This window comes from Nannobrachium achirus (genome assembly GCF_963921795.1).
Source record: "Nannobrachium achirus genome assembly, chromosome: 7".
Classification (NCBI taxonomy): Eukaryota; Metazoa; Chordata; class Actinopteri; order Myctophiformes; family Myctophidae; genus Nannobrachium; species Nannobrachium achirus.
The window spans coordinates 21,627,744-21,654,219 of NC_137816.1; the positions used below are offsets into that span (position 1 = coordinate 21,627,744).

Consider the following 26,476-nt stretch of genomic DNA (forward strand, 5'->3'; position numbering starts at 1 on the left):
GGATTTGGAGGCCCCCCTGTAGTAACTCTAAGGACCCCCTAGGGGTCCCGGACCCCCTGTTGAAGACCCCTGCTGTAGTATGATGAAGTAGGGGAATTCATTTACGAAATACTTTTAAATATGGAGAAGTTTCTGCCCGACCAACAACTAAATGCTTCCTCCTACTGACTGCATGTTTCTAGTTCATCTTGTGCGTCCGCAGCAGTACACCTGCCAAATACATACAGTACAGAGATTCCTTGACTTTATAGATATATAAATGTATTCCCATTCGCAAAGAAGAAAACATCCCTAAAGGTACTTGACCAAATTCAGTGAAAGGAAAACTGTACACTGTAAAATCTAATTGAATTAATTATGTGAGGATTTTACCCTGTAAGAATGTTTGTCGTTGTGTTATAGGGGGTTATGGCTGTGGGGGTGATAAGGGACATTTTTTAAGAGGTTGATGATGTACTACTGTAACTTGTATGTAACTTTGTAACAGATCGTTGTGGACTCACTCTTGTGCACAAACACAAAACTGGAGCAGGGGTCTTCCATCGATCTTAGTGTTTTTTTCACACTGCACAGTGGGCAGCAGTTGGAACTGAAAGGTTCCCCGTTCCATCACTGACTCCTGCTGGCTGTGTGGTGTGCCCTTGAGCAAGACACAGTGCACCCCTAACTGCTCCCCATGTACAGGTTGGTGCCTCGCGTCACTGCCTCCTCCACTCTTTGGTGTGTATATACTGTATGTGTTAATGGCATTGTATATAACTTGGCCAGCAGTTATCAGCCACTGGAGTGGTGTGGTTACGGTGGTGTTTCCCTGCAGAAACACACTGCCATCTCACTGTACGTGTGTGTTTTCACTGTTTCTTTTGGTAGACGGGGAATTTTTTTCGGGAAACCACAAACAAACGTTATAACACCAAAACACAGTGAGAGGGGTGTGTCTCTCTGCTGGTAAACACCACCCCACTACTCCAGGGGCTGATAATTGCTGGTACAGACGGAAATGTTGGGTTTGCCTTTAATGTAACGCACATTGTAAATCGCTATGGTTAAAGGCACTATAGAAAGGCCGGCCATTTACCATTTAACAAAGCGATTTCCCTCTCTAACATTCTTTATCTTGATTTTGGGGCTTCTTTTATCTGTCCACAGACAGCTTCTGTTAGCTACCTGGTGAGTTCACCTCAGAGCCCTCTGTAATCCACCTGGTGGGTGTCTAGTCTAGCCGTCCAGGCGGATCAATCAAACACCTATCCAACCGACTGGATATCAGTAAAGCTCACTGCAGTCTTGTCTCAGTGGAAACAGAACAGCCATGAGGTGTACTGTGCTTTTTATCTCGAAGAAAGACGGGCACTACGCTCCAACACACAGCCCTGGGCACCCTGGTGGCAATGGCAGTTGGTATGCCTGAAACATACTGTAAGCATGGGCCTGACAGCATGGGCAAAACAACCTGGTGGCCTGCTATCACCTTTCCTATATGTCCCAATGTTCAAAACACAATTACATCGTTGATCACAATTAATTGTATGAAAATTCATTGTCAAGTAAAATGTTATGATTGTGACAAGAACCCTACTATGTACAAAAAAAACAACAGAAAGCACAAACAAACATGTCTATCAGCTGTCTTCAGCCTGTGAGAATGAGGACAGCCAGAACACCTGCTGATTAGGGTGCCAGAATGAATGGTTAAGGCGCAGAGGGAGAACAGTAGACAGTAGAGGATGCTTTAGAAGCCTTTGCTAACAGGCATCAATGGCTGTTCCAAAACTTTTTAGCTCGAGACCCAAAAGAGAAATAGATATTCAATGTAGAGTGAAAACAAGAAGACAACAGTATAGAGCCCTGAGGGATGCCGCTCAACAACGTATGGGGTCCTGGAGCAGACCCTACCTGGCCTGGTGCAGGGACAATGCTCCAGCTACAAGCCTACGACAAGTAAAAAATTGCATTTATAAAGTCCCTGTCCGAAAATGATGATGTCCTCACAAATATAGTAATAGAATTGTGTGTGTGTGTGTGTGTGTGTGTGTGTGTGTGTGTGTGTGTGTGTGTGTGTGTGTGTGTGTGTGTGTGTGTGTGTGTGTATGCTTGTGTGTGGTGCTGAGATAGAGGGAAAAGTAATAGTTTTGGACCGTAAAGTGACTATATACAAAATGAAAAACCCACGTATTTCTCTTGCTTCACTAAAGACAACTGTAGAGGACAGTCTTCCCCTCTCTCTCTCTCTCTCTCTCTCTCTCTTCTCTCTCTCTCTCTCCTCTCTGCATACCAGAATTCTAAGCAGTCACCTGTGTGGGCGTGGCGTGTGCCGAGCTCACAGCGGTGCCAGGGCCCGCTGCCAAGCTTCACATCTCGCAGAGCGGACGGCCCTATGACAGCAGGCCTAGCCGGGAACACCCCTACAACCTGGCACAGCTTCTCTCAACAACCGCATACTAGCAGCTTAGGTGTGAGCAAGATGTCATTAACCTCCGTTTGACTGCTCATAAAAAGGAGACGATAAATCTTGTCTTCTTGCATATTCCTCGCGGGGCAGCACACCACACAATGACCGCCCTGATTGAAAACATACAACGCGTTGAAGAGTGACAAGCGAAAACAAAAAACACTATTTAAAAAGAGCGTGTTCAATATGCACGCAGTCGCACACAGACACACAGACACACAGACACACAGACACACACACACGCACCTCACTTGCAGTTATTGGCAGTTACGTTTAAAAATGTGTGAAGAGGTTTATATATACATTATATATTACCGGTATAATAAATGTGTTTTTGCAATAGCAAGACTTCCTGTTCTTTCCCTAGCAAATTACAATGATTTGCCCCCTCGGACACACTTGCCATATAGACTAGAAAAATGAGAAAAGCTCACTTTAGCCGTTTTCTCCACTACACCAAATATCTTTATCTAGCTAAAAATAGCTGCTCTACTATCTCACAATGCATTGTGCGGGGCCCTTGGGTTCATGTGGTTAAAAAAAAAAGCCTGTCTCGCTGACAACGTAGTGTGCTAGAAGCCTGAGGTATGGATGTATTTATGTAGGTTCTATATCGTTGCTGTTGGGTGGAACCCATTTTTATTATTATTTTAGAAACTTTTTTTGAATAATGAGAATAGCTGATCTACAAGCTAACAGCTTGGGGCCACTAATCAGCCACTTTCACTACTTTTGTGAGAGACTCTTGTATGATGAAGTAGGGCATTCGTCTTATCCTTTCGGGGCCGTTCCCTACAGGGGTCGCCACAGTGAATCATCTGCGTCCATCTCACCCTATCCTCTGCCTCCTCTTCTCTCACACCAACTAACTTCATACTACTGTACTTCCACAAATCTTTTCATTTCAAGGACTCCCAAACTGATATACTGTATATGGCCACGAACCCCCAACTGAAAATATTTTGTGCCAGGGACAGCCAGAAGAGAAGATTTGTGTAAAAAAGCTAAATCATTAAAAAATGTAATCAAACGCTTTAAGGATTTTTCAAAAATAGCAAAGCTACAAGATTTTTTTTTTAAAATATACATCTTATGAATGGATAAAGTGGTTTATTAACACATTTTGATAGTTTTTTTTTATCACGATAATAATGCATTATTGTTTTAGACTACAATAAGTCATATCGTTGGATAGTTCTGCTTCTGTCATTCAGAACACAGCAGAAGAAGGTGCCCCTGATCGCCTCATTATATATCGTCTGAGAACTATATCGTCAAAACTTGTCACTTAATGCCATGTTTGGTCTTGTAGGCTTGTAAGTCTGCTACTTTTGATACTTTTGTGTGAGGCTGTAGTGTGATCAAGTAGGGCATTCATTTACAAAAAAACACAAAGTGTTAAAATATGGAGATAAGAGGTTTTTGCCTGACAGCAACGATATACAATTGTGCTCGAAATTATTCAACCCCTCTGACAAATGTGTTCATTAGTGTAACCACATGTTACTTTTGAGCTATTTACATTGTTCTTGTATGATTTATTTATTTATTTCAGTTGTCATTTTGCGAATTTAGCCGATAAACCAGATTTGCAGAGGGGGGGGGGGGGGGGGGGGTGTTTGAATAATTTTGAGCACAACCGTATCCATTGTTTGGGTGTATAAATATAAATATTGTGATTGATATCATTGTTAATATCCTGGCGAAGATATCACCAAAAAAAAAAAAGAAAAAAAGAAAATGGCAACAGAGTATACAGCCTTAACATGGCAGATGGAAAGCATGCTCATCTTCTCATACCAGAAGGATGTTTCTCCTTGCTAAAAGGAGATGAATGGAGTCCGGGCCAATATCAACAATGGTTGTAGTCTAACTAATAGATGAGATTGGTGCTCTCTACATCAGCAGAGTGACAGTTAATTGGTGCTCACTACCACCTTGTGGTTTTATCTTCCCCGACTCATTTCACTGTAGTGTCAAATAAAACAGAACAGACATTTGGTTCCTATGAATCTTGGATCAGGAGCTGTGTGCATGATCAATAGAATAGAGTATCTACATGCTCACAACGCGTTGTGAGCTTGTAGATCGGCTATTTCCACTATCAATGTTCTTTTTTAAGTATAAAATTGTCAAATATGTCAGTAATTTATTTGTATATTTAGGTTATGTGTCATGATTGCCATGTACAACTTCAAAGCCCAAAAGCCAAAGAGAAATATAATTGTCTACGACAAATCATAACGACAAATCACAATTATTTGAGTGACAATTAATCGTCATGTAAAATGTCATAATCGTGACAGCCCTATTGAACTATATTATAAAAAATTGTCAAACAAGTGGGAAAATGGGAACCAAACTCAAACTAAATGTAATGCCTCAACTCCACTTGTCAGGTATGGGGGTTTAAATATGATTATTTGGCGGGTCACAGGCTGAAAGGTTTGAGAACCACCCTCCAGTTGGCTACAGCAGACCCCTGGTCAGTCGGTAGTAGAGACGTAAGAATAGCAATGCTTGCCCACTTATTTATAGCTGGCTCTCAGTTCGCTCCTCAAGCATGGACACTGGATCCAAGAGTGTTGTGTCAGTCTGGCAACGGGGGAATGAGTTCAAATTATCAAATTGTTTCTGTTGGGCAGAAACCTCTTATCTCCATAACTTTTTGTTATTTCAGTAAATTAACTCTCAAATACCTGGAACGCGCCCGCGTCGCATTAGATTTGAACCACTTTAACCATTATTTTATGCTTTAACTATTGAAAAATAGCAGATATACAAGCTCACAGCGCGGCACCGAGTGCCGCGCTGCGAGCTTGTAGATCTGCTATTTTTGAAAAATCGTGAAAATGTGTGCAAGTCTTTGAATATCTTTGACCCGATCTTTGACCCAACTTCTAAATCCTTCCTCTAAATCAGTGGTTCTCAAACTTTTTCATGTCAAGGACCCCCAAAATTACATTTATTTGGCCGCGGACCCCAATCTCAAAATATGTTGTTCCAGGGACCCCCCAGAAGCAGAGATTTGAGTTACAAAAGTTTGCTTTGAAAAATATATATTGAAAAATATGCACACATTTTCACGATTTTTCAAAAATAGCAGATCTACAAGCTCGCAGCGCGGCACTCGGTGCCGCGCTGTGAGCTTGTATATCTGCTATTTTTCAATAGTTAAAGCAGTCAATAATTCTAGGCCTAAATGGGTTAATGCCCTACTTGTTCATACTGCAGCGTCACAGAAAAGCATAAAATAGTAGATCCAGAAGCTTGTGGATTTTCGTGCCGTCCTCCAAATTTGATTCGCACTGACAACGCATCAAAACACGACGTGTCAATTTACGTTATTGCTTTGGTGAAGTAGGCTCTCCTCCCTCGCCTTCTCTCGCTGGTCGAGCTCTATGGTTTGATGATGTCACACACAAAACCATGGCCTAACAATGTGTGCATTGCGCTGACATCATCTGTTGCCCAACAATGTTGATTTGCGCAAACAAATGTGATCTCCAATCAATGGATTTGTGTCCATATTTGGGCATAATTTGAGCAAACGGACAGTAGACCCACGGACGAGGAATTTTATACATATCCTAGCATGAATGCTAGAAGGCTTTTAATTTGATAAAAACCCTATTATAAAATGCTTGAAGGCTTTTAATTTGAAAACAAAGGATACGGGAAGTGGTGCACTAAGCCAAGGCAAATGAGTAGTATGTTACAAAATTGCTTGCCTTGTGAGGATGATACAAAGATTAAACGTGATTGTGATTCTAAAGACCCCTGTAGGAACCGAACACTGTTTGCACTGGATCAATTTGAAAGAGCAACAGCCATTAACGACAACAATAGTTCCTCCTATCACACAAAGATTTGGCAGCCTCTCCTGTAGTAACTCTGAGGACCCCATGTTGAAGACCCCTCACCTACAGTGAGGGTGGGCGTTGTGGTGGTTTGTGTGGGGTGTGTGTGACGTGTGTGTGTGTTTCCAAAGAGGATATGTTACACTGTTTTATTGTCACATGACCTCAGGCCAGTTTCCCTTCCAAACTGACACAATCTGGACGGTGCCAAAGTCTACGGGGGCAACATATAATCCATTCATGTTATACAATCTGTTAATAATCTCTATAAACTATTCTGGGCAGGTCATACATTATAGGCGGTAATGTAAGATAGTGTGCAAAAAGGAAAATAAAAATAGCCGATCTAGAAGCTCACAACCTATCGTAGCCCCCCCCCCCCCCCCCCCCCCCCTAGCTCTCTGATCTCCTTCACCCCCTCCCAGTCCCTGTGATGCCGACCTGGTGGTGGGTCACAGCCCTCTCCCCATGGATCTCACTCCCAGCTTGCCTTGTCAGACTTGAATTAAATTCCCCCTTTTAGCTTTTCATTTGACAATTTAGTTTGCTTCCTTCTTTTACTCTACAGTTTTTTTTTTTTTTAAAGCGACATTGAGTATCTAGAAAAGCACAAAACAAATAGCATCTAGTAGTATTGTAATTATAATTAGTATCATGAGTCATGACGATGAAGTGTTATACAGTTCATTGGACTACTACAGTAAGGTACTAGAGGCGGTGGTATGATGGTGGTATCTTACCTCAGTATTATAATCATCATTATCATCATCATAAAGTGGTTCATCAGTTCATTGTACTACTACAGAGGAGGTGTCATGGTGGCATCTTACCTCAGCGCTGGGCCACAGGTCATGGATGACTCCCTTGATCCTGTCCACCACCTCCAGCCTCATCTTCTCCTCCTCCGGCCGCGGGGAGATGTAGCCGTAGAAGTCGTTGATCTCCTCGTGGAGCCTGAGCGACATGACACAGAAACACAGCAGTGTGAGGGCAGTGTGTGGGGAGAAAGCCTAAGTGTGTGTGTAAACTGAGTAAGTTACAACATTTTACGTTCCTTCCCTTTGTGGTAGGCGGACGATGTGAGAATCAGGTGAAGAATGCAAGCGGTGTGCAATGGCCGTTGAGTCGAAACCGAAACGCATTAATGGTCACCTGCGTTTTTACAACTCTGCCAAGCCATGATCTAATAAAAATGTTTTAACACCACTGAACGCCTTGGATTCTTCTTAGTTCACCTGATTCTCACACTGTCAGCCTACCACAGAGGGAAGGAACATAAATGCTTTAATCTATTATTCAAAGCATCTTGGATGGCATACATAAGGAGTATATACTGCAACACACACACACACACACACACACACACACACACACACACACACACACACACACACACACACACACACACACACACACACACACACACACACACACACACACACACACACACACACACACACACACACACACACACACACACACACACACACACACACACACACACACACACACACAACCAGCAAAGACTTGCATAGAAGTTCAAGTGCCTTCATTATCCAGGGTGTGTTGAAAATGGAAAATGCTCTGAGGGCTCACACAGCAAGAGCCCTGGAGGCAAACTGTACGCTGGCAGAGTTACTCTTTTATTTGATTTTATTTATTTAGCACGTTTAGCAAAAAAACAGTATGAAATGTGTACACAAAATATGTAAAAGGGAAACGAGTGCCAGGAGGAGGCAAGAAGCCCAAAGGGCTTTTATACAAGGCCTCTATTCAGATCAGAATGATGTAAAACCGTTCTCAGCTGTTCATACAGTATGGATGGGTTGTGTCATTATTAGAGTGCAACAGAGGTAAGGTATGTCATTGGTTCCCATTTATTCTTTGCTAGTTTAGCAAATACAGAATTGTCTAAAAAATATATGTAGTATCATGGAAATATAATTTGAAAAGTGAAATATTTCCAAAAATGAATTATATCGTTGGTGCAGGTTGGTGCCTTGCATGGTTTCCTCCACCATCGGTGTTTGAATGTGTGTGTGAATGGGTGAATGACTGAATGTAATGCACAATCTATGCAAAGCGCCTTGGATAAAGGCTGCAGCACCATTTACCATTCTACAAATGTACAGTATTTGTACACTTTCAGAGTTGCACTCAAGTACACTCTCAGAGTTGCAGACCCATAAGGGTGCATGTGGCTCCTGTAAGTTCGTAACTATCAACCATTTAGCTGGGGACCCCTTGGAACCCCCCGCAAGGACCCCTGGGGGTGTCCCCGGACCCCTCTTTGAGAACAACTATCCTGAACCTTAAGCCCCTTTTCCACTGACATGGCCCAACACCACACCACTCCACACCGCCCACTTGTGCCAGATTTTCCACTACAAGGACCTGGGTAGAGTGGTGTGAAAGTGGTACTAAACGTGATACTAAAAAGTATCCAATCTAGAGTAGGTCTGAGCTAGGCCAAACAGGGCCAAACACTTCATAATGACTGATCACTCACTGACTTTTCATTTAGAACACCAGTATATAGTTGTAATACATGATAATAGATTATATTGTGTTATAATCACCGTTATGATCTATTATAGTGTATTCTAATAATTATCATAGGAATATATTAATACTTTATAGTGTATTATAATCACAGTTATAATCCATTATAGTGCTTTATAATTAGGATAGTTGTAATACAAATTTATATATAATCACAGTTAAAAGGGTAAATTTGTTTCTTACGGATAGGGTACTTTTGTGTAATGGAAAATTTAGGTATTTTTATGTGGTGTGGTGTGGTGTGGTGTGGTGTGGTGTGGTGTAGTGTGGTGCTACTGCTAAAGCTGCAGTTGAAAAGGGGCTATAGATACCCTTTGCCCTAAAAATCCAATCCCCACTAACATCCTGTCATCTCCCACAATCTGCTGTTCTTTCTATCAACCTCCCTCCCCACACTAGCACTCCAGTTGTGCGTGGATGTCACACGCTAGAAAACACCCAATCTACAAGCTCACACCGAGTTGCGTCGCAACATGTTGGCAAGCTTGTAGATCGGCTATTCTTTTCGACGTGCCACACCTACGCGCGGCGTAAGTGTACAGATCAGGCCTGAACACATGCTGTGACCTTTGACAGGAAAGTAAGACTCTCACGGTGATAATGATATAGGATGGATTTGGTTATCAGCAGTTATGTGGTCTAATGTCAGGAGTGGAACGTGACACTAAACGCTGCCTAGCCTCCTACTGCGGGCGGAGGGGCTGCCTGAATCTGGTTGGTACACTTTATGCATCTCTAAGGGTGGCTTTACTGGGTACCCTGCCCCAGCATTGATTCTCAAAGTGGGGTCTGGAGACCTCCAGGAGTCCTTGTTCCAGTGGGTCCACACTCCACAGGACCTAAGTTTAGTTAACAAACAACTAAGCCGTTCCTGGCTTGAAAGGTATAAAAAACGTGTCGTATAGGTGTAACAGGTCTAAATGGGTTAATATACTTATAGCATCAAAGATCTCACAGTGACTTAACTTAACTGTAGACATGCTGTAGAACCTTTCAATGTAAATGCTTTGAATGCTGATCACAGTTTAGATTCAGAATGAAACCAAAAAACACTCTCCGTGTGTCTGTGACTAGAAATACAAGCAGCTGTTTGCCTAGCCTCGACACAACCACCTTTAAATTAAATTACATTAGGAAAAGCCTGCAGGAGCATTTTTCCAACCACCTTGGTCCCTTTCAACTTGCCCCCATACCCCCAGTCTCAGCATGCAGGTAGGGCAGATGGATGGATGGATGCCAGGGCAGGCAAACTCTTCCCAGAAGACCTTCAACATAATGTTGATGTCAGGCAGAAACCTCTTATCTCCATATTCATAAATGTTTGTGGGGTTTTTTTGTGAATTAATTTCCTACTTGATAATACTACAGGGTTACACAAAAGCATCAAAAGTAGCAGATCCACAAGCTCATCACAAGAGTATTTAATACATTTCACCATTACAGACATGTGCACACTGTGTGTGGAGCACATCTGCTTTCAATACGCACCCATGTTAATCATTAAGTGTTATGTCTGCAGTATGTAAGCTGTACGGTAGTATTGTTGTGTCTGGCAGAAAACTCATAATATATTCATGTTTAAAATTGTTATCTTTTTTTAAGGTAAATTAACCCCCACTGTGTCATGATCCATGGATCATTCACTGTCATGGTGTTGCAGATCATCTCTGTCAGGTGGAAACCTCATTTTGTCCAAAACTGTTATTCTACACGCTCAACCAACAACACTTCGTATCGTGTTTCGAGCGGGTGGATGTGCTACATTTGATGCTTTTGTGTGACATTGTAGTATGCTCAAGTAGGGCTAGTTAACGAACAAAATACGGCGATGATGTGTCTGGCCGACAGCAGCGATATACTCAGCTTTAATAAATGTCAGGGGTGAGGCTGGGTGAATGAGATGGGTTTTTACAGAAAATAGTAGCATTAAATAGCAGGCTACATTACAAAATGATGGATGGTAGGGACTATGGAGGGAACATGCAGAAGGGAACAGGTGCAGTCTGGTCACCTTAATCCACGAGTAAAACCTAGGGCTGTCACCATAATGACATTTAACTTGATTAATTGTCATACAAGCGATTGCGATCAACACTTTAACCCTCTAAGGCCCGCATTAAGAAATACTTGAAATAAAAAAATTGAAAAAAATCAGATGGTGTTGTAGGAGTCCTATTAAGAGGAAAATGTAATGTTTTTTTCAAAAAAATGTTTTTGTAAGATTTTATAGCCATAAATCAAAAATCATAAATCATGCTCTAATTTACATATGGGGGATATTTTTCACAATAATAACATATGTACATGTTCTAGACATTCTAATGATCACCAAAAAAATAGTACAGGCATTTTACTTATGTTTTTGTGAGGTATAGCTTCCATGAAAAAGTGAGATGTTGTTCGTCAAAACTCTGGAATTTCAGCGGGTGTGGCGGGTGTGAATGTCAGCCCCTGTGGGGGGTATTTATATGCAAATATTGTGGCCAATGGCATTGTAATACTAAACAATAGAATCCAATGGTGGTGTTTAAGTGGTAGGGGGAGCTAAAATAAAATGATTTAAACCTTTTTTTGGATAAAATACAAACGTTGTAATATTACAACCGTGGGCCTTAGAGGGTTAATTGTGTTTTTTTTGCACAGGGCAGATACTGTATTACAAAGAACTTAAATATACAAAGAAATTACTGACATTTAATCTTAGACTAAAAAAGTAGTGTAAAAGTAGCTAAAGCTAGACGTAAAGATTTTCAACAATTAAAGGATTATGACGCTAATAGAAAAAGATAATTGCGATTATCTAAGATAATTGCGATTATCTAAAATAATTGCGACTGGGCGATGATGTAATAATTGGCGGCCAGGGGACCGTTGCCAGTGAAGTGTCCATCACGTCACTGTGCCACAAAAACCAAGCAGCCAGGCCCCCCCGTTACATCACACAGCTGCAGTCTAACGCTGTCACTGGGTCACGCTGGACTACCCCCAGCGTCACCCATTCATGTGACTTGCCTGTCACCAGTTCCACTCTAGATAAGTTAATAAAATATGTAAAAGCATCTCATACTAGTGCACTACGTCCTTATCAGACTGTATTGGCACTGGGCAGCTGCTCCTACTGACCAAACACAGCAGAGTTGTATTGTACAATTCAGTCATCTCTCATTCATGTGCTTAAGTAGGAGACCAATGTTAGTTTTGTAAAGTAACTAAGTACATTTACTTATGTACTGTACTTAGCTAAAGTTTTGAGGTATTTGTACTTTACTTGATTATTTCCAATTTCCAGTGCTTTTACTTCTACTCCACTACACCTTGGATTCAAATATTATACTTTTACTTTTATTTGAAAACTTTAGTTACCAACTACGTTGTAGATTTTAAATATTATTACAAAACACACATTAACCACTTCTGACTTCAGCCCTATATAGACTTCAGCTATTTGAAAATGGACGATTTACAAGCTCACAATGCGTAGATCTGCTATTTTCAAATCATTTTATACATTTCGAAAACATGAAATGGAAGATTTGCTTTGTGAGTACTTTTACTTTTGGTACTTTAAGTACATTTTCATGCCAATACTTTTATACTTTTACTCAAGTAAATTCTAAATACCAGACTTCTACTTGTAACAGAGTATTTCTGCATAGTAGTATTGTAGATACCTTTACTTACAAATGTTAGTACTTTTTCCACCACTGCACAATTACATAATTGCCATAATAGCATTATCACAGTTATTTAGCATATAATCGCCATAATCTTTTATGTTGAAACATGTTCATACATTTTCAAACATGTCCATAAAATAGCGGAAATAGCTGATCGACAAGCTCAACGTGTGACGTGATGCATTGACAGCTTGTATAGATCGGCCATTTCCACAAAACATTTTGAAAGTCAAGTAATTAAATTAATAATTTATTTTAAAGCTTTTTTTGTCATTATCTGCCCTGTGCAACTTTTGTTTTATGAAGTCTGACTAAAAGTAAAAAAAAAAAAAATGAAAATATGTCTCAAAGTTAAATGCCCAAAACACAATTAAATGGTTAATTGCAATTAATGGTCAAGTGAAATGACATAATCATAATTGCGCTGCAATCTTGTGTTTCTGCTATTTTTGAATATTCTTGAAAATATCAAACATTTTAAGGAACTTTTTAATAATTTCCAATTTGTTATACATAAATCTCTTCTGGGGTCCCTGGCACAAAACATTTTCAGATGGGGGTCCGCGATCAAATACATAATCAATTTGGGGGTCCTTGGCATGAAAAGGTTTGAGAACCAATGGCCTATATAGTGACAAAAATGCATTAATGCGAAGCAGGGTGCTGCCTCCATCATTGTGCTCAGGGTTGGTCAACCTTCCCTAGGTAAACAGCTTACTAAAGAGAGCGCATGCTGCATCCGCTGCCGTATAGCTCTATGAATACTTGTGTAATCAGCTCTCTGGTGGTGTAGGAGCTACACTGGCCCAATCATCATGCTTCCCAAACAAGGCCTCTCAGGTTGAAAAGAAAAATAACTTGCCCCCACTCAAACTCAACATTGTATACTTTTGTCTGTGAGCTATATTCACAAGCTGTCAGCAAGACGTGTGACTTTTAGGTACAGTAATTAAGACGTGGGCGTACTTCTAGAATAGACCAGTGATGGTGGAAATACTCCAATTTGTTTTACTTAAGCAAAGGTATCAATGCCACAATGTAGAAATGGTCTGTTACAAGTAAAAGTCCAGTATTAAAGATGTACTTGTAAAAGTACACAAATATTGGCATCAAAATATACTATAAGTAGTCATTATGCAGAATGTCCCATTTCACAAGTTTTCAAAGCATCAAATATTTTGAAAATAGCAGATCTACAAGCTCACATCGCAACACGCTTGTAGATCTGCCATTTTCAAATAGCTAAAGTATAAATGGGGCTGAAGTGGTTGACGTACGATTTTGTAATGTGATTTGGAGGAACACAAGTGGTCAAAGTGTCTCTCTAAAGAACTGCTGACATACTGGTCAGTGGTCAGTAAAATGAAAACAAGTTAGAAAAACATTCATGTGAAAAGAACTCGGGACACACAGACATCACCCATAGCTCAGGGGTAGGGCGGCATAGCTCAGGGGTAGAGAAACTGGTATTAGAGCACGAAGGGTATAAATCCCGAAGGGTTCCCAGTTCGAATCCGGGCTCCCCCTGAGTTAATGTCGAAGGGTCCTTGGGCAAGACTCTGAACCCCTAATTGCCTCCGGTGAGTAGGTTGGTGCCTTGCATGGCTTCCTCCGCCACCGGTGTATGAATGTGTGCGTGAATGGGTGAATGTAATGCACAATCTATGTAAAGCGCTTTGGATTAAAAAAAGCGCTATATAAATGCACCATTTACCATTTACCCAACTACTCAAGTAAGAGTAGCTCACTTTCATTCCAGGGCGGTCGGGATCATGACATGTTTCCAGACGATTCATTGTCACACAAATAATTGGGATTAACGATTGTAATTGTGTATTTTGACTTTGAACATTGGAACATATAAATAGAAATTGCATTTCTGTTAGCAGTCTTTTTTGTTTACAAAGCCTTCAAAGGCACAGGGCAGTGAAAGGTATAAATAAAATTACAAGTGCCATTTAATCATTGTATACTTTCAAATGTTTCTTTTTTTTAAATGTTGCAAATGTCATAATCATGGAAATGCTTTTCATGGAAAATGTTTTTGAACATGGAAACAATTATGACAATTATTATGCAAAAATAATTGTGATTATCTCCAATAACTGTGTTTATGTAATAATTGTGGCAGGCCTACAACATGTTGGCCAACATCATGTTGTGATGGAGGGTCAACATTAGCAGGTCATGTCATTCTGTCCACATGCACTGACCCTTCACTACACAGGTCTGTATACATATACACACACATGCGCACGCACGCACGCAGCTTAGCAAATGAAACAGTCACACACACACACACACACACGGGCATGTGCGTGCATACAGTATATGCACAAACAAACAGAGACACACACAAACAACCATGTAAAACACATAATCAGAGCAATAGCAGGCTTGCAGTGCTGCTCCCTCTCGTGTCTCTTTGGCAGACAGATGGTGGAGGGAAAAGAAACTGCCATTTCTGCCATAAAAAGCTCGAACAAAAACAAAACAAAGCAAGAGACAAGCCTGAGCGTAGCCAGCTGAAGAATAGGGATGAACTGATGTGAAATTGTTTGCCGTTACAGATGAACATTAACTGGATAAAAAAAGTTCCATTCTGTAAAACGCTGACATTTTGGCTCATATCTGAACATAAACAACTTAAATGTAGTATTTTTATTTAATGTTTGTTCCAACAAGATTCCACTGAAAACACTGATGATAGCTCGATACCATAGTATCATAGCCATCATCCATAGTTCGATACCAATATTGTAGACACATATTTATTGTGCATCCCTACAGAAAACCCAGGAGCTACATACATTGAGTGGCTGTCATTAGGTTTACCATACGGTGTGTGTGTGTGTGTGTGTGTGTGTGTGTGTGTGTGTGTGTGTGTGTGTGTGTGTGTGTGTGTGTGTGTGTGTGTGTGTGTGTGGGCTAAAATGTAAAGGTGACCAGGTTTCACCTCTATGTTTTCTCAGGTCACTGAAACCCAACACAGGAGGAGGGCAATGCCTAATTAATGCTTCATGTTTAATTTATGCTTATTTATGGCGACAAAGCATAAATTAGGCGTAAAAGGTCACCGAAGATCCAATCCCTGGGCAGAGCAGGTGAAACCCTAGCCTTACAAGTAAACGTACAGTAGCACAACAATCTCCCCTACAGTGCAATGCATCTTTAAAGTTGTACTATGTAACTTTTTTTATAAAACAAATCTTAAAATTCTCCTAACTATTAAATCACAAAAGTTTTAGAAGATCCGCGCCGTGAATTTCAGCCTGTAAAGCCTTCTCTATATGTAAACTGAGATCCTTGCCGTGGACCGGATCTCGCGCCAAAATTGCGTCATCACACTACCGGCCAATCACAGCGAGGGTTATACAACTGCCGGCCAATCACAGCGCATCTTGAAGTGGGGTCGCTATGGCAGCCATATTTGTTGTCGCCCGTTTGTACCATCCCTTCTCTAGGTAATTTCGCCTACCAGGCAGGGTGAAGGAGTCCGTATCTCTGGAATTACTGAACGCACAGGAACAAGGGACCCCTTAAAAGATAGATCTCAGCGAGGTGGAGGCAGACGCGGGGGTCTGAAGGTACGAAAAACGGACGAAAGACGCGGACGCGACCGCGGTTTGCTATAGGGCTAATGACCACTAGTTGGGCAACTTACACAGTATGGCTTTAAGCAAGGCACTTTGTAGTGTGTGTTTGACTTCATGAACATTTGAGGGGACAGTGACTAAGAACTGTAAGGTTCCTGGTTCAATCACCAGCTCCTCCTTGGACAGTGGTTCTCAGCCTGTGGGACGGGACCCCCAGGGGGGGTCCAAACACGATTTGGGTGGGGTCCCCTGCAGATGACAGTGAAGTGACAATTTAAGGACTTTTAAGACATTTCTAATGAAAAAAGACGATTACTGCATCAAAGGTAATCAACAAAATAACCTATAAAAAGTGGACAAACATGGCCAAATTGTCAAGTTGTGAAGATAGCCGATCTACAAGCTCACAACGTATTGCGTAGATCGGCTATTTTCACAATATAATAAATGTGAATTTTAGTTAAAGTGATAGTTCACCTATTTTTGACATGAAGCTGTGTGAAATACTTGCTATTAAAACAGTGGTTAAACATGTATTAATTGATTACCAGAGTCCCGTGGTCAGAGTTCTGGTCAGTTTTAGCTGAATATTAAGTAGTTCCAATGGGGTGGGGGCCATTTGGCGAGACCCAATCATTGAAAATAGATGAATCCACAAAACTAGCGTCATTTGTATTGTTGGCATATTTCTACCATATAGAGCGATGTTTCGTTCTGATCAGCTGACTGCAAAGCACCTTGTTTTGGGGAAATACGTTGCAGCGGCGTAGTGATACTGGACACAAAAAATAGTACCATGTGACAGAGGGGTCAAAGTTGAACGAACGTTGGTCTATTTGGTAGAAATAGGTCAACAATACAAATGACGCTAGTTTTGTGGATTCATCTATTTTTAATGATTGGGTCTTGAGCCCCCGCCAAATCACCGGAACTACTTTATATTCATCTAAAACTGACCAGAACTCTGACCACGGGACTCTGGTGATGGATTAATACATTTGTAACCACTATTTTAATGGCAAGTATTTCACACAGCTTCATGTCAAAAATAGGTGAACTATCACTTTAAACTAAATGTAATGCCTCAAATCCTACTGTTCCAAGTGTTTGTCAGGGTGGGGGGTCCCCAATTCAAAAATGATTATTTTTGGGGGGGGGGGTCACAGCCTGAAGAGGTTAAGTACCACTGTCCTAGGATCATGTCTGAGTGTTGAGCAAGTCTTTAACAGCTCTGGTCGAGAAAGGAAACAGTACACCTTTATTGCTCCCATGGGGGAACTTCTGTTTCTGTCTGCTCAGAGGGTCGTGATGAGGGCATAGGGAGGGCAAGGTTAAGAGCCTTGCTCAGGGACACTTTGACACATCACCCTAGAGCGGAGCGAGGGGAGAACCAGCAACCTTCCAGTTCCCAGAAGGCCTCTTGTGTCCAAACCCACTCAGCTATAGCCGCCAAGGTTGGTTCCTTACAGAGGCTGCCTCCGCTGGCAGTGTGTGAATGTAACGCACTTAATCAAAGCTGGTAACATTAGCAACTGTGTGTGAACGGATTTTCATCATGGGTCGTGACTCGCAAGTAAATATCGCCTTATTCTATAGAAATAATATTGAATATGATTTTTTTAAAGTGTTTCATAACACAGTGGGTGTGGTTAGGTATGAAGGGTTCCAGACAGTCCAGCATTGTGAGCTGATATGTTCTTACATGGGCTGACAATATATGGCATCAATACAGAAGCATCATTACCAACAGGATGATTACAGACTTTGGCAATGGCTAAGCTAGCACAACTAATTAACAAGCCAATTAAACCACAGCACCATAACCTCTGACTGCAACTAACTACTGAGGTTGACTAATGTAATGTCTAAAATACATTGCATTAATGTTTATTGGTGCTGTGCCAAATCCGTCTGCACTTGGGGTGGATATATTCAAATTGAGTAAAACAATGCCTATTAAATATCACACTGTCTTTTCCCTAATTTAATACTCTACACAGAGCACATGTGAGCCGGTCACATGTATTACACAATAGCCTCATTGCAATCGTTTGAGATATTCACAACTAGGCTATTTATGCATAATCGTCAATCAAGGTTCAAAAAGTTATACATATCAGATCTAAAAGCTCACATCTAGAAGGTCAAAATTGTCGTGAGCTTGTAGATCATCCATTTACGTTATTTATTTTTGAAAGTATAACATTTATAAATTATTAAAGATGTCAGTAATTTCTTTATATATAATTTGCGTATCATATCTGCCCCGTGTGTTCACAAAGCCTGTATTTTTTCGCAATTGTTTGAACTACAGTCGTCAACTAAAACCTCATGATTGGGACAGCCCTGGACACATGATGGACATTTTTATTCATGTATTGTTTACCATATGGTATTTGTCTGTGTGATGTAAATTATGGTAATTTATTGGATTATCATCATAAATTCCCATCTGGCTGGTGAATTCTGGAGGCTAGCAGTTTGTTTGTGTATTACTCCCATCTTCTGAAAGCTCACCTCTTGTCAGCGCGCGCGCACACACACACACACACACACACACACACACACACACACACACACACACACACACACACACACACACACACACACACACACACACACACACACACACACACACACACACACACACACACACACACACACACACACACACACACACAGGTGCCGTTTTATGGACAGACACATCTCCACACAGGAGCAGCTGCAAATTGAGAAGTGACAGCCTGCTGGTTAGATTTATTTCATTTAGGGAGGAGAGAGGGCGAGATTTAGCGACCCGGTTGGTAGATTTAGCGACCCAGTCGGTAGATTTAGCAACCCAGTCGGTAGATTTAGCAACCCAGTCGGTAGATTTAGCGACCTGGTCGGTAGGTTTCCTGGTCGGTGAAACCTACCGACCAGGTTGCAACCCAGTTGTAGGTCGCTAAATGATCTCGCCCCTACTGTTAGGGAGCCTGACCCAATGTTCCTGTGTATAGAGCGGCTTCACCACTGAACAGTGCTTGGTGATGTGTATCTTAGTTCAGTTCTTCTCAAACCTTTTCCTGTCAAGGACCCCCATATTGATATGAATACCCCCTGGAACACCCCCAAGGACTCCTGGGCCATTAGGAAGCAAGCCTTACAATTAAATAACAAGCCCCCCCCCCCCCCCCCCCCACAAAAACTGCAACCACCACCAAAAAACAATACCAAAGTTGCTTCTAATAAGCGGACTTGGCAAAACTGGTATCAAGACTTTATTTTCCTTTTAAGCCATCTTTGAAAACTAAACTTCTCTCATTGTTCTCCTCATTAAGCCATCTTTGAAAACTACACTTCTGTCAGTGTTCTCTCCATTAAGCCTGATTATACTGAATGAAACATCAACACGCGGTCTGTATAAAGAGCCTATTAGGATAATAGCTTTCAGTTAGCTGAGCTATCACCAGCAGCTACCTGCAACTGCAGATATGATTTATTGGAGGACTGAGGACTACGATATGGTTGCTGTTGGGCAGAAACCTCTTATCTCCATATTTTTACTTTTCGTGTTTGTTTTTCTTCCCCGTAAATCCAGGCCCTACTTGGTCATACATACTTATAGCATCACGCAAAAGCGTAAAACATTGCAGATCTACATTGAGCTTGTCGATTTGATAATCCTTTTTCTTAAACAGTAACAGTTTAGGACATTATGAGGTTTCCAACCCGACAGAGACGATATGACAAACCATGTGAAAAGGGTTTCCTTTGTTTTCCCCAACTGTATACACAGCAGAGATGTTATGTTTCAGAAACACAGAAAATGTAAGTGTTTATACGTTCTGCCATTGTTGGCAAGTATTCTGTTTCTGTTTGCAGAATTCTGTGTTAAAGCACATTCTGGCATGTAACCTGCCATTATTAGCTATATACACTGAGTCTAACAACTTGAATACTCCCTCCCTCTACCTATACAATTACTTTATTTTTTTGAACACATAAAGAGCGTAAATATGTGCATACATACCGCAAGCAGAATAACCACCTACCCACCTGCCTACAAACCTACACACTGCATAAAACATCTTACATTTCCCCCAACGTATGGCCAATGATGCATATTAATCACCATAGTCTTTAGAGAAGGGTTACTTCAAGCACAAATATATTATTTGATATTCACTGGGAATTATTACATTAATTTAAACAGCTGGTGGTGCTTTGGGCAATAATTCTAGTTTTGTCTCATATCTGTTGCTGTTTGGGTCCAAGTTATACAAAGCTGAGGTTCTAATGCTAAATAAATATTTTCAATGATTAAGCCTATATCATCATTACCGGTACTTCTAAAGCATCTGGACTACACATAGTTTAGTTGTAGAAAACATTACGGCAAAATTACATTGTTTATTCATTAGTTATGTTAAGTTGTAGAAAACATTACCGGTAAGTCTAAATGACTAAAGTTTCTACATAGTTTCCAGTGGTGCTCATTTTCTTGCTGTGCTGTGGTTGGAATTGTACTTTAGTGATGATGCAATGCTTGTCTGAATGAGCTAGAATCCATCACACAATCTAATTAAACTGTTGAACACTGTCCGTGAGGTATTGGCCGCCTCCATATATGGAGATGTCTTTGCCATATATGGAGCATGACATGAGGCGTGAGTCGTGACGCTAACAACCTTGACAAAGTCTAATTGACCTAGTCCTAGTCGCTTATTTTGTGGGCTTGTTTTCATAGAACTTGTTGGTTACTTGTTTCTCCCGCAAAAACTGACAACTGAACGCTGATAGTGGTGATGTTCATGAAGGCACGGCCGCTACATGAACCACTTGATTGTGTGGTCACGGCAGCCAGATCAAGAGTGTGTCATCATAACTGTCTGTTTCAAGGGTCTGACCTACCCGCTCCTCTAACGAGGCATCCAGTTCATTTTGCCAAAGCATTCTAGGTTCTAAGGTGTGGTGACTGAGGTGAGGTGTGTATGCGAGCATAAGCTGACAGGCACAGCTCATGACACCGTCAGAGCTCTGTGACTGACTGGGTGGGGAGGTGGTGACATTAGTGTCACAATGTTTTACTCACAAAGCCACTCTTTGCCGAGAGCAATACTTGTAGTCATAAATGTGATCTACACTCCCATTCATTCATTGTATCAGTCAGGTCGGTGTGCTGCTCCGTTCCCTTTGCATTGAAGTCCTGCCACCACCATGTGTGTCTGTGTATCCATACGATTACACTACCCATCAATATGTCTCTGCACCAAAGTCTCACCGACATCCACATGACAAATAGTTTTAACAACTAATTAATGTTTCGATCGTATGGCAGCGGACTGAAAATAGCAAACCTATAACCTCGGATGCGACACCTGAGATTATGGACCAGCTATTTTCTGTCGCATGACAAACTAAGAATACAAATCAGGCTTCAGGCATCCTTTCCAATGCAGCATGCTCGCTCACACAGGTGTGAACATGGCATGCAAGCGATGTGTTCACTCTCTTTCACAAGGCCAACAAAAGCCATTTCACCCACTCTCCTACCCTTCCATTCCATGCACACATGTGCATGCAGAATGCGTCTCTGCAGCTATAGGCGACCTGGCTGACAGTATCCGTCACGCTCAGTCACTGCGATAAAGACTGCAACGTGAACACACCCTGCTGAGCACACACAGTAGGGTCTGCAGTGGACGCACGCCTTAAGGCTGCAACAATGGAGCACCGGCGAGGGAGGGACAGAGGAAGGGAACACACACACACACACACACGTCCAGGAGAGGCTCCACTCCTCTCGTCTGTCTGGCACTGGGCCTGAAGAATACTCGCATGGAGCGACACAGAGCAGAGCACACATGGAGGCTTTTCATTCATGTTTGTAAATTGATATTTTCGGTGTGATGTTGTATATTATGGTTGGTTTCATTGGTTAGTTAACGTACTGTACCCCCCCATCTGTGAATCAGGTTCCTCTTTATGGCTTAATAAAGATTTCAGCATTGCAATTCAGTGGACCAAACAGTAGAGGGGTTGGCAGTGACAGGGACTATAAACACGGAGGGCAGTTGGCAACAACTACATTTGGACGAAAGAAAAAGGAGATTCAGGAAATTGCAACTGGCGACAGGTAGTGCTGGGCGATTCTTGCTCAAACGTAGAGCACGATTCTCACACGATTCGAGAGCATAAAAAGAAACCAAATAAGGGTTCATTTGGTTTTTATTAAAAAATAAAAAATAAAAAGTTTATTTTGATCAAAGGTGCAGTTTCATCAACAAGACAAGAGAAACCAGCTACATATTGATAAGCGACACCCTGGTGGCAAATTAGAATTAGGAGGGGTGCCTGCTTTCTTTCTGTGTGGACTGGAAACACGTTCTTCTCAGAGTGCCGGTGAAGCCCTGGAGAACAGAGACTGTGATCAGTGAGTCAGTGAGTAGCAGACAGCAACAGTCCACTGACTTTAGGTTTCATTTCTGCTCACAGAGCCCTGCCTGGAACTCCACAATGGAGAGATAGGTTTCATTTCTGTGTTAGGGAAACCTAGTAACAACTAGGGACTGTCAATATCTACAAAGCCCTTGTAGATCTGCTATTTCCGCTATTTTTAATGCTTGAAATGTATGAACAGTTTTTGAGCGGTGGTCACAACGCTCCTATACGTGGCCGTGTGTGTGGGTCTCCGTCCGTCCGTCCGTCCGTCCGTGTCTGTCTGTATGTAGCCTAAACTTCGGCGCGTAACTAGTGCCGCACCATTTACGCCACTCGCGCAATATATACATCAAAATGTGCGGCTCGGACGGGAATGGTGTGCTATTACCTTTCGTTCCGATCCGCCTTACCATGCCGACGTAATCGGCAAAAAGCGACGCTTAATTGTCCCCATTGACTTATAATGGGACAATGCAAGAAATCACTTTCAAGTATTTTTCTCTCGTAAACCATAGGAGCTACAGTTTCAAACCTCGGAGAGGAGATTCATAATGATTTTAATAATGAATCCAAAAATAATTACATCACTCGGCCTCATGGTGGCGCTATAACGGCCCACTTTGCAACTCTTGAACCGTAGATCGGAAAATTAAAATTCTTTTTTCCCTGGATTCCTTGGGTCAAGACGCATCTCCCCATATAGGCCACGCCCATTTGCGCCAGGATAGATTTTCTGCCATCTTGAATTTTCTCCAAAACACACTTTTTGCTCCTTTTCCTACATATTTTTTTCAAATGTCACAAAAATCGGTACACATGATCTATGAGGTGGGTAAACCACCGCTCAGTTCACACGGGTGTGATTTTTTTTATATGGTTAACAATGTCGATAATATAAAAATAATTGCAATCTCAAGTAATATAATGTCTCTCATAGTCACGACTAGGGGTGCAACACTTAAAGGATGACTTCACCCATTGTCAACCTACAGTATGTTGTTCATATAATTGGTCCTCACTAAAGCTCATCATAAAATAAAACCTATTTGGTCTGTGTACACTTCAGAAACCTGCCTACAAGTGACATCATCATTAGACATTTTAATCAAACAAGATTTGATTTTGGAAGTGAAAGATTTCATGAGCTGGTCCTCAGATGTATTCAACTTTTTTTTTTAAGTATCATATTGTTGCTGTCGGATGCAAACTTCTAAAACCGTTACTTTTCAGGATTCAAATAAAAAATATAAAAAGTAGCAGATCGACCAGCTCAACATTTACAAAGCTTGCGGATCTGCTACCTTCGATACTTTTGTGTGACCCTGTAGTAGTAATTAATTGACAAGAGAAAAATACAAAAATATGGAGGTAGAGGTTTCTGCCCGATACATTCAGGAACAGTGTAGACCAGGGGTCTTCAACTGGGGGTCCGCGACCCCTAGGGGGTCCGCGGAGGTACTGCAAGGGGTCCGCAAAATTATTGCTTTTTTTTGGCATTTTCCACATTTATGTTAAAAAAGAAATCATGATTCTATCCATTTTGAATAGCTTGAATACATGATTACTATGCAATTGACAGATTGTTGATATTATTGACATTTGTTCTCAGTTAATAAGTAGTATGTTTAGAAATGGTAGTGGTACGGCCCACCCTGCTCGCCGTAACTTGTACTTGTTTAAAATAAAAAATATGTCGTAGCCCCGACCCCCCACCCTACGAGGTGGTAGGGGGTCCCTGCTCCATCTCCCCATCAGTTTGGGGGTCCCCGGCCTGAAAACGTTGAAGACCCCTGGTGTAGACTATTTGACCCTACCACTTGACCGCTATAATCAGGGCAACACCAACATACCATCCGGTTACTAACAGCCTCTGTGCACATATGTATGTCCAAGACATGTTGGTCAGTGGAAGTAACATAAAAGAGTCCTGACTTTCTTTTCAACATTCAACATTTTATGTTCCCATATGGTTACTGTAAGGGGCAAAACCTCTTATCTCCATATTCTAAGTTTCTTTGTAAATTAACACCCTACTTGATCATACTAGTGACACACAAAAGCATCAAAAGTAGCAGATGAAAACAAGCTTGAAACACGGCACGAAGCCACTTCCTGAAAAGTGAAAGTTTTGGCTCGTTCCCACCTGACAGAGAAGCAGTGCTCTTCTGAACACAGGTCTCCGCCAGGTCAGATAGGTTATTGTGGCCTCCTGGTGGTGCTATAATAGGACAATGTGAAAAAGGTGCCGTGTCTTCTTCGTCCTTTCACGGCAATCGGCTGCTGCATGCATGATTTGAGCCATTTTGTTCCAAAAATGTGTTTTGCAAAAGTTGACCTGCTGGTGGCGCTATAACAGGTCAATGTGAAAAAGGTGGCATTTGTTCCTTGACCTAGTGGGAATGTGCGTGCAAAATTTCACGGAAATTGCAAGTTCATGATTTGAGGCATTTTGTTCAAAATGGACCAATCCTGCAAACTTTGGGAGCCAATATTTGCCACTTAGGATGGAATATGAAATATAGGTTTTGAATTGGCATCCAGTGTGTGCACAGTTTGGCCGCGACCAGGCAATGGCGCCGGAGATTAGCTGGAAACAGGCGCACAGACGCACATACGGACGGACAGACAGACACGGGCGAAAAAATAGCCTTCCCCATGCCTTCGGCCTGGCGGAGACAACAAGGTACACAAGGTACATAATTTGATTTTAGTTTCAACTCTCTGCCACTTGTTGCCCCTCCCTTATGGTCAGATTCCTCATATGTCATTACCCCCCCTCCCTCCACCTCAGATGTCATTACAGGTGAAGCCGTTGTGCGCTGAAGGCCTGTGAGGCCAGCCAGGAACACATGGACCCTTGGCACCGCAGCTTATCATATAATCTCTAATCTGCCACAGCCTATCATACGGTTTTTATGTAATCCCTTACTACGCGTGCCCTGCCTCCCTCCCCACAGAGGCTGTGTGTGTCTCAGGCAGTGGCAGCTACTACAGTAAGCCATGCTTGAGGTGCTTGAAAGCGGAAAGGAGGACAGGCTTGAGTGGGAAGCCAGCCAGCCAGCCAGCCAGCCAGCCAGCCAGCCAGGGGAGGAGAGATGACAGGCCAGGCCCAGGCTGAGAGCTATGGATGGAATGGAAGGACCATGAGCTAATATACTAGGGGCTGGAGGAGAGAGAGAGGGAGAGTTGCTAGATCTTGTGAGAGCAGACAGGTCAACGATACAAGACCAAAAGCAGCAACTAGTTCGCATGATCACACATACTGTACATACACAGGGGGTTCCCCACCAAAATAAACATAAAACGTCCTCAAACATTTTCATGTTAGAGAACCCCCATCTAAAGTATTTTGTGACTCCGGTAGCAGATTTGCGTTGTAAAAAAAAAATTCAAACAAAGAAAACATAAAAATGTAATCACTTGGATTCAAGATACATTTTTAAATAGCAGATCTACAAGCTTGTAGATCGTCTATTTACAAATATCCAACACTCATGTGGCCTATTCAATTCTTTTGGGCTTGTTTTCATAGACCTGGCAACACAGAGAGAGACAGAGAGAGGGTGTCGTGCAGGAGTGCCTTCATGTGTAGCAGGGCCATCTGCTAGGTAGGTTAGTGAGAAAACCAGGTTAGTGTCGCATAGTCCTACCATGCTACGATGCTGCTACCGCACCAAAAGTGCACATGGATTAGAGATAAATAAAATCTCACAACAGTTTTTTTTCTTTAAGGCCAAGTCCCATTATTATGCAATTTGTGAAATTCTGTGATGACCCCCCCCCCCCCACACACACACACACACACTAGCGTTAACTCTCTCCCAGCCATTTACAATAGGCTTGTGCGCCTATACTGCCAGGAATTTTATTAATTTCCAAGTTAGCTTTAATCTAACCCAACAGGGA

At 41.8% G+C, this 26,476-nt stretch overlaps 1 protein-coding gene across 1 annotated transcript in view; it reads right to left on the reverse strand.

The window, feature by feature from the left end:
• The window catches only part of tent4b (terminal nucleotidyltransferase 4B), a 79,884-nt gene that overhangs the window by 25,058 nt on the left and 28,350 nt on the right, over positions 1 to 26,476 (reverse strand). The window contains exon 3 of the mRNA XM_080729317.1: positions 7,143 to 7,266. Coding sequence (XP_080585443.1) covers positions 7,143 to 7,266 — 124 coding nt within the window. The remainder of the gene's footprint in view (positions 1 to 7,142; positions 7,267 to 26,476) is intronic.